Source organism: Acanthochromis polyacanthus, chromosome 10 (assembly GCF_021347895.1).
Source record: "Acanthochromis polyacanthus isolate Apoly-LR-REF ecotype Palm Island chromosome 10, KAUST_Apoly_ChrSc, whole genome shotgun sequence".
Classification (NCBI taxonomy): domain Eukaryota; kingdom Metazoa; phylum Chordata; class Actinopteri; family Pomacentridae; genus Acanthochromis; species Acanthochromis polyacanthus.
Genome location: NC_067122.1, coordinates 14731018 through 14740054, shown reverse-complemented (window position 1 = coordinate 14740054; position 9037 = coordinate 14731018). Strand labels below are relative to the sequence as shown.

Genomic DNA, 9037 nt, shown 5'->3' with positions numbered 1-9037 from the left:
ACTTAATTGTCCTGATTGCGCAGTGACCGCAGGATAAAATAACCTGTGTTCGTGGAAACTTCCGCATTCCTGACGGTAGGCATGCGGTCATTCAGATGCAGGACGAAAGCCAATCCTCCAAACTTCCTGAATAACGCAATTTCACCGGCTGCGAGTTTAGTTTCCTCGTGTCTCCTCATCATTACACCTGCGCGGGGGGAGGGAGGAGTCCGGGCAGCAGGTATAAGAAGACGAAGCGCAGGTGGGTTGAAGATGTAGGGAAGCTGCTGCTGCTGCTGCTGCTGCGAGGCGAGGCGAGGCGAGGCGAGGCGAGATAAAGCGTTCAAAATGGGGAACTGGGTTATCAACAATGGATTTACATCCTTCATGCTGGTGAGTTCTTCATATTCACACTCAAGTGAGCTCGTTTTTCAGGTCGCACCTTGCATTTTTGTGGCCGGAAGAGATTTTACGCACGGCGAGTGTCAGTGTCCAAATTCTTGTGTCGTCGACGCAAATATAGGAATTGGAATTTGAATTAAACTGCATGACTAATTGTGGAAACGTGATCCTGTCTGTGTTTGCAGGTGGTGTGGATGGGTATCAACATCTTTCTTTTTGTCTGGTTTTACTTCTTCTACGACCTGGGAGATCAGTTTTTCTACACGCGTCATCTTTTAGGGGTGAGTACAGGGACTCTAAACACCTCAAGTCAGAAAAGAAGTTATTGCTTCTTTGGTTTGGCTTTTCTGCATTCGCATATCGCAGAGTTGTACATCTCCAGCAGATAAAGAGCTCCTATCACTGACCTAGTTATGGCATTGCATAAGTATTATCGTACTGTGTAGCTGATTAGTTGAAGCTACTAAACTTTTTAACCTCCATGTCAGGGCTCCTTCAAAGGGTCTCAAGATAAGTTGGAGTTATCTGGATGATTAATGTGGGCAGGATAACAGGAAAAGCACAATTCTGTTCCCTTTTCAAATCTTAACTTTTTTAATTCTTTAATCTCAGCCTTTTGTGAAATGATGACAAAATATTATATGTGTGGGCCTTAAGTTGCTGTTTTAATAAAACTACAGTGCAAACTTTAAGGGGGAAAATTCTGATAGTTCAGCTACTAACAGGCTTTAACTTTTTTTTTTTTTTTTTGTTAATACAAAAAGCTAAAAAAGTTGGAAATAACTGCCTTAATCTGTATTGGTATGTTTATTTTTTTGTCTAATCCCAATCTGTAAAATAACTCAAATCTGTAGCTTTCAGATAAATGTAGTAGTGGCAGCTTTAAATGGAAATGCATAAATACAAGTACCTTAAAATTGTCCTTAAGTAAGCTAATATTTACCTTAGCTTTCCTTCCTTTTTTTTTTTTCTTCATAATTTGGACTGATATGACTGAATCTGTAATTTTTATTTTAGTCTGCGCTGGCCTGGGCCAGAGCTCCAGCTGCTGTCCTCAACTTCAACTGCATGCTGATCCTCCTCCCGGTGTGCAGAAACCTGCTGTCTCTGATCCGAGGCTCCTTCGTGGTAAGTTGACAGTGTTTACATGTCACAGCAGGGCGAGGCTCGCTCAGAATATGCTGTCATTATATCTGAAAGGTCATATATTCCCATGCTGACAGCTAGCTTGACTTCTGTACATCCAAGAAACATCTATGGTATGTTCACACCAAGCTAGCTTCATCTTGGGGCATTTATATACATTTTAAATTTAATTTTATTGCTATCAAGCTTTAGGTTTTCTGCGCAACTTAAAAGTTAAAATTCGATTCACTTGTGAAGCCACATTTTAAAATATTCACCAAGGATTTTGTGCATGCTCCACTGCACAATCTAAGCAGAAACTGAACGGATCATATTTTTCATTTTGCCTTCCCCCAACATCCGGCTCTATTAATAGACACAGGTTGGCTTGCTTTCTGCTGTGGAAAGATGTCTCGGCCATGTTTCACGTTTCATTTTTTTCTTTTCTTTGTCTTTTCAGTGTTGCAGCAGAACAATGAGGAAACAACTAGACAAAAATTTGAGTTTCCACAAACTGGTGGCGTACATGATTGCACTGATGACAGGTGAACTGATGCGTGCATGTCTCGTCTTATCTTGCCTTTTGAATGAGTTTCAAAAGATGGCTCAGCTGTGAAGATATTCAGCAGACCATGACAATATTCACAGTGTAAAGACGGAAATTAATGATTGCTTTAGTTAAAAACGGCATTCAAAAGTAACAATTCAGAAAAACGGATCAGGATTTTTAGAAATGTGTGCTTCAGCGCTCCACAGCTTTCATGTTTTGTTTACTATCGTGCAAGCTGTGCAAACATGTCTGACCTGCAAGATAAGCCACAGGTATCTCAGTTATCAGGAAATTTACTCAGGGCTGACACAGAAACCGATTTCAGTCCGTTCTTCTGGTGCGTCATATGGTGGTAAACTCTTGAGGTCATAATAATTGGGTAGGAGGAGTCTGCGTCAAACAGAACTTCTCCTCAGTGATACGGGGAAAAAAAAAAAATCAAGTCCTTTGCACTGCAGTGATTGCACACATCCCAAACCAACAGATTTTTGCAGTGAATTTAAATGTTCTACTAGAAGAGCAGTTATGTAGAATAGATTACTTTACTCTTTGGCTGACTTGCTTAAAAACGCACCTAAAATGTCAGTCTACACGAAAATAAAGCTTTAATTGAATGCGTTTCATTAAAATATGCTTCTGTCTCAACAAAAAGCACAATTTGGGGGCAGAAATGAACATGCAGTAACATGTCTGCTGTGTGTGTGTGTTCTGACAGCTGTTCACATGATCGCCCACCTGCTGAATGTGGAGTGGTACAACAACAGCAGACAAGGCGTTTATGACAAACTCAGCACTGCTCTGTCTAACCTGTCAGACACCGAAAACACCACCTACCTGAACCCAATCCGCATAACCAACCTCGTAAGTCATCCACAAATTACAGTAAAAATGTCATAATAAAATGAAACAAATCCCCAAATGTGCATGGAAAATTCAGATGCAGCATTACTGTTGATGGTCAGGATGAATGCGTGTCTAAAACGTAATGAATCATGTTTAGAGTGGGGCGCCAAGCTGTTTTGTTTTAGATATTTTCAAGGTTTAACACAGGACCGGCCACATTTGTTACACTGATTATAAACAAATTTGAAGAACAACATGACAAAATTAAGCAGTCCTCTGATAAACGTGAATCATTTAAAATGTAGCCGAGTAATACAATGAAAGATGTAGGCACACTGGAAAAAGTACAGTTAAAAAAAATTAAAAGCTTAAACAGCAAAAAAAATTTGATTGATCCTTTAAAAAAAATAAAATTAGATGGTCAAATGAAATGCATAAGATATTAAAATGGGTAAATAATGTTGATAAAGTTTAAAGGGAATAAATGGTTTAAATAGCTCATTAAAGTGTAGCTAGCATTTGACATTTTTAGGTAATCAATGAGTGTTTGCTAACATAATGGATAAATTGTTTAAATAACTACTTAAAAATTACAAATGTACAGTTAGGAATTACTAACTAAAAGTTTAGATAACCTGTTAAAACAATTATAATTCTGGATTTTAAAAGAAGAAACTGTAGTATGGCTAATGGTTGAAATTAACTAATTGAATGGATAAACGGTTTAAAAGGCTGAGGAAAAAAATAATTATTAGTTTAAAGTGTGGACTAATGGTTAAAACTGTAAAAATATGTTTTTAAAAAAAGTTAAAGTAGTTGGTCTAAAGTATTGAAAAACAATTGAAGTTGTTGGCTGACCGTATGGATGAACAACAAAGGCTGTTTAAAATTGGCAGTGAACAGGGTTGTAGTTTGGCTAATTGTTGAAATTTCTTGCATAGTAATAAGAACCAAGTGTTGAAACCATAATTAATAAGACAGTTAATCCTAAGTGGGCATGAACTGTTTGTGCGGCATTTTTTTGGCATTGCATCCGATTGCTGTTTTAAATGGATCTCACTCAAACATTGCTGTCAGCTTGATGGTGTGTCGCTGGCAAAGTTACTGGAATACACATCTGAAAACCTTTATTTGTGTAAAATTTTGTGCCTATAAATCAAGTAAATTTGGAGAGTCTTCACTAAAACATTTTTATCTGCTGGTGGCAATACAGAAAGAAAGTCACTGATCATTTTCTGGAGATCCATCAAATAGTTGTTGAGGGATTTCACTTTAGACTGAAGTGGTAGAAAGCTAAGTGTTGTTTGGGTGTAACTTGAATCTCACAATATCTGGAAGCCCGAACAGACAAAACGAGGCTGAGTCAATGCAAACACAGCTTAAATCTTTCATGCTTGGCTGGTCTTGTTGTTGTGAAAGAAGTCTCATGTTCCTCCTTGTGCCTCAGGATCCACAGCAGATTCCCACCTACTTCGTGTTCACCACCATCGCTGGCCTCACTGGTGTCATCATCACTCTGGCACTCATCCTCATCATCACCTCGTCCATGGAGGTGATCAGACGAAGCTACTTTGAGGTCTTCTGGTACACGCATCACCTCTTCATAATCTTCTTCGCGGGTCTCGTCTTTCATGGAGCCGGGTACTGGACACATCTCGACTCTTTTCTCATGCCAGAACGTTATCGTAGTTTCTGAAAATGAGTCTGACTAGCGTTTCTAACTTCTAACAGGCGCATTGTGCGGAGTCAGACGAAGACAGATCCACCTCATAACTTCACCTTTTGTAAGGACCGCATTGACGACTGGGGAAAGATTCCTGAATGTCCCATCCCTCAGTTTGCAGGAGGGTTCCCACAGGTTCGTCTTGTATTGCTTCAGTTAACTTTACTGCTACCTCAATAAAAGCCTCTCTGATTAAAATGTCAATTTAAACACCTTTCTAATTGTTTTTTTTTTTAGACCTGGATGTGGGTGATCGGTCCAATGGTTCTGTACATCTGTGAGCGTATACTTCGTTTCATTCGTTACCTGCAAACAGTCAGATACAGAAAGGTATGTTCGACTGATCATTGATCTGCCGCATCTTGAGTTGTTTTGTGCGGCATCTCAACTCGTGTGCTTCGTTTTCAGATCGTGATGCGGCCATCCAAAGTGCTGGAGCTGCAGCTGGTGAAGAGCGGTTTCAAAATGGAGGTGGGTCAGTACGTCTTCCTCAACTGCCCGGCCATCTCTCAGCTGGAGTGGCACCCGTTCACCATGACCTCTGCCCCCGAGGAGGACTTCTTTAGCGTCCACATCCGCTCGGCCGGAGACTGGACCAACAAACTCATCGACATCATGCAGAAATTACCAGAGGGGGCACAGGGTCCCAAGTGAGTAATGGTTTGAAATAATCTGATTCAGCGCTTTTTGAGGTCAATGCCGTTGGTGACATGATGGCAATCAACTGTTTTCATTTCTCATTAATTTGATTTTGAAGTCGGTTTGTTCTTTTTAGGACAGTTTTTTTTTTTTTTTTTTTTTTTTTTAAATGTAATATATTAATTATTGGTATTTTATGCGAGGATTTGAATCTTTAGTTGTTTTTTTTTTTTTTTTTTGCCTGCTTCCACTTTTTCTGGGTTAAACCTATTTTCTTTCAATGTCAGAAAAATTCCAACAAACATCCTATAAGCTTGCACTACTAGAAAGCAAAGTCCATCTAGGTAGGTCCTGCCCTCACCAACTGTCTTAACACCCCCAATCAGTCATTTCAGATTTGCAAGACCAGGTTCCTATCTAAATGAATAGGAAAAGAGCCATAACTCCAATGTCACTGTCGGTAACTATGTGAAATGATAAAATCTGTGTTGGTTTCGTTAAGGTTTATTTTTCCTTTTGGACTAAGATTGTTTTTGTGAAATTTTAACGGTCATAAATGGCACCCATATTTGTGCACAATGGTTTAAAGCAGGACTGTGGGAACATCTGTTACATCGCAGACTGCAGGTTGAGCCCATTAGCATCTCATAAATTTTTTTTTTTTTTTTTTTAAACCAGAGTATTGAGTCTGGTGTCTGAGGTGACATTAATTTTAATTTGTCAGAGCTGAAGACGTGACAGAGGAGGCAACTAGCAGAATGGCAGGAAAACCTAGAAAGTATCCAAGAAAGATTTCTGAAGCTCCACATTTTTAAAAAAAAAAAAGTCTGCAAAGAAACCGATTGACAAGTTGACTGTAGTAGGAGTGTTTGACGTAAGAGAAGTAAAAATTTCAAATGGGAACATTTGTCTTGCTGTCACTCAGTTGGAGAAAATCTGTCTTAACAAGTATTGGTTGTCTCAAATGAGCTGCTTATTGTTGTTTTTATAATTGTATAAAATTAAAATATATCAGGCCTAAGCTGGAACCTTGAGGTACACCACTGAAGATGATCCAATTACCAATGTAGTGTTTATCATTTTTGGTTTCTAAATCTTTGTCACACCTTTACTGCCTGTAAGTTTATTTAAAGTTTTCTTGTTTTGGTTGTCACCTTCAGTGTCCTGATAACTGAATTTATTGCTTGTTCTTCCTCAGAATGGGTGTGGACGGACCTTTTGGCACAGCCAGCGAGGATGTGTTTGACTATGAGGTCAGCATGTTGGTCGGTGCTGGTATCGGCGTCACCCCCTTCGCCTCCATCCTCAAGTCCATCTGGTACAAATTCAAAGACTCCAATCCCAAACTGCGCACCAGGAAGGTAAGAACTCAAACCTACGCAATCGGTGTGTTTCTGTCATTTAAACCTGTAGATCGGTATCGTGGCGTTGACTCACGGTCACACTTGATTGATGACAGACAGGACCTGCTATTGTCTTTTAAATAAAGACGACTGTGTGTGTTTAACAATACGCCATGTAAGAGGACGAGTCATCGGCAGCGTGGCCAGCTCTCTTGTAAGAGGACCATTGTTTAACATGCCTGCATCTGCTTCCTGGTTTTTAGATTTATTTTTATTGGCTCTGTCGGGAAACCCACGCCTTCGAATGGTTTGCCGACCTCCTGCAGGTGTTGGAAAGGGAGATGGAGGAAAGAGGCATGGCTGATTTCCTCACCTATAAACTCTACCTGACCGGATGGGATCAAAGCCATGTACGTGTGTGAATGAGACGCTCAAAGTCCAGATGAGCACTGTGAAGTGATCTCTTGTTAAACTCTGCTGTGTTGTGTCTCCACAGGTCGATCACGTGAAAGTTCGCTTCGATGAGGACACAGATGTGGTCACTGGGCTCAAACAGAAAACGCACTACGGCCGACCAGCCTGGGACAAGGAGTTCGAACAAGTCCGCAAAGAAAACCCCACGTAAGACAAAATCCTCATTTTAGAAAATGCCAAAACGCGCTTGTGGAAATTTCTCAGAAATATGGGGGGAGAATATGTTAAGATCCTTTGCTGAATCAATGCAAAAATATGAAAATACTTTTTTATAATTAAAAGTCCTGCATTCAAAGTGTAAACTTACAAGTCCTCCTCTGGCACAAAAAGAGGAAACCATGACATGTTGTGTAGCATTTTTACTCACTGCACTTATTTGATCAATAGTTACTAGCTATGTGTTAAATGTTTAAAGAATGATGCATTATTCACTTTACAAAATCTGCTTATAGCCTTGGGTATTTAAAAAAAAAAAAAAAAAAAAAATCAGACCTGACAACCTGCTTTTCATGCAAATCAACTTTTAAATTCTTTTACATTTATTCTGTTCTCTCGGTTGTTTCACTTTTGGTTTAATCAATTTATGTACATTTCTAGAAAAACAAACATGTTTTCACTCTGTCATTATGGGTGAAAAAAGTGATTCCGCTTTTTTTTTTTTTTGCTTAGATCTTCAATGTGGTTTATGAAACCTTAATCTGACACCTACATTAGACAATGGCCAGTTTTTGTAGCTGCAGACTGAATGTAATAGTGCAAGTTGAATGAAGTCTCTCAACTGTGATATGGTTCAGTATTTGTTAAATATCCTTTTACCACAGCTTGAGACTCACTTTTCACATTTTAACTTCTGTAATCTAACTCTTCATTTTGTTTCTGGTGTTCTCAGGTCTGTGGTGGGAACTTTCCTGTGTGGCCCCGAGGCTCTAGGAAAGGTCTTGGAGAAGAAATGTGCCAAATACTCGGACGTGGATCCTCGCAAGACCAAGTTTTACTTCAACAAGGAGAACTTCTGAGTAAACAAAGCCTCAGCACGTCGGATTTATGAAGGACAATGATTAGTGGGAAACTTCTTTCACCACAGACTATCTGAAGTTAATTGATGACAAAGCTGCCAGACAGGACGGGTGTGTTTTGGCACATTGATCTATACGGCTCCTGCTAAAGAGGCATGGCATGTTGTTTTATCAGCACTACTCGGGGACTAGCTCACTCTTTTGCAATTCTGGCCTTTTACCGTGATGAACACTGAATAATTGTGGTTGCATAAGCTGTTACAATTATGTAGTCATTGTTATATTTTAAGCTGCATTCCAAATAAAGACATCTTAGTTACTAAACAGGATTATAGAAAAGAATTTGTTAGACACGTGAACCTCAGTTGCACCTTCAATTAGAACGGTATGCAATGGGATGCTCTTCTTTGAGGGTACAACAATTATTCCCACTATCAAATGTCCAAAATTGTTGAGCATTGACCAAATGAATGTCTTCAAACTTTTTTTTTTTTTTGTCTAGCCAATTATCTAAAACCTGTATTTAGCAGTTTTTTGACAAATCATTTTTATCGCATTCATTTTCTGTTGACTAGTTTTTTTTGTTGTTTTTTTTTTTAGCTCTAACGTAGCATATTTTTAGCTCTCCTAATCATCAGAATGTGCCTACGATTAAATAAACTATGTTGTACATAACTGCACGGTAATATGTTACAAGGTGAAAGAACTATTGAGCTCTAAAATATTTTGAATTGGACACAGATTTATGGTTTAAGGAAACAGGTTTCTGGGAAACCAACAATAGATCTGTCAGTCTTCAGTATTTCCTTATCAAATGATAAGAAATCAGGAGGAAGACTGTCAGTCACGTTGGCTGTGGTTAATCATCTGAAGTTACGGGAAAGAATTTTTTTTTTGTACTGTTCAAAAGGCGTTCCTCATGTACAATAAACGAATAAACACA

General features: G+C 39.0%; 1 protein-coding gene across 1 annotated transcript; it reads left to right on the top strand.

Annotated features, from left to right (window-relative positions):
• Nucleotides 1-50: 50 nt before the first annotated feature.
• Nucleotides 51-9037, top strand: nox1 (NADPH oxidase 1). The gene is made up of 13 exons (XM_022201784.2): nt 51-372; nt 567-662; nt 1399-1509; nt 1967-2051; nt 2772-2917; nt 4347-4540; nt 4631-4757; nt 4860-4952; nt 5031-5272; nt 6460-6622; nt 6868-7014; nt 7101-7225; nt 7968-9037. The coding sequence occupies exons 1-13, from the start codon at nt 328-330 to the stop codon at nt 8092-8094; spliced, it is 1701 nt and encodes a 566-aa protein (XP_022057476.1). The 5' UTR covers nt 51-327; the 3' UTR covers nt 8095-9037.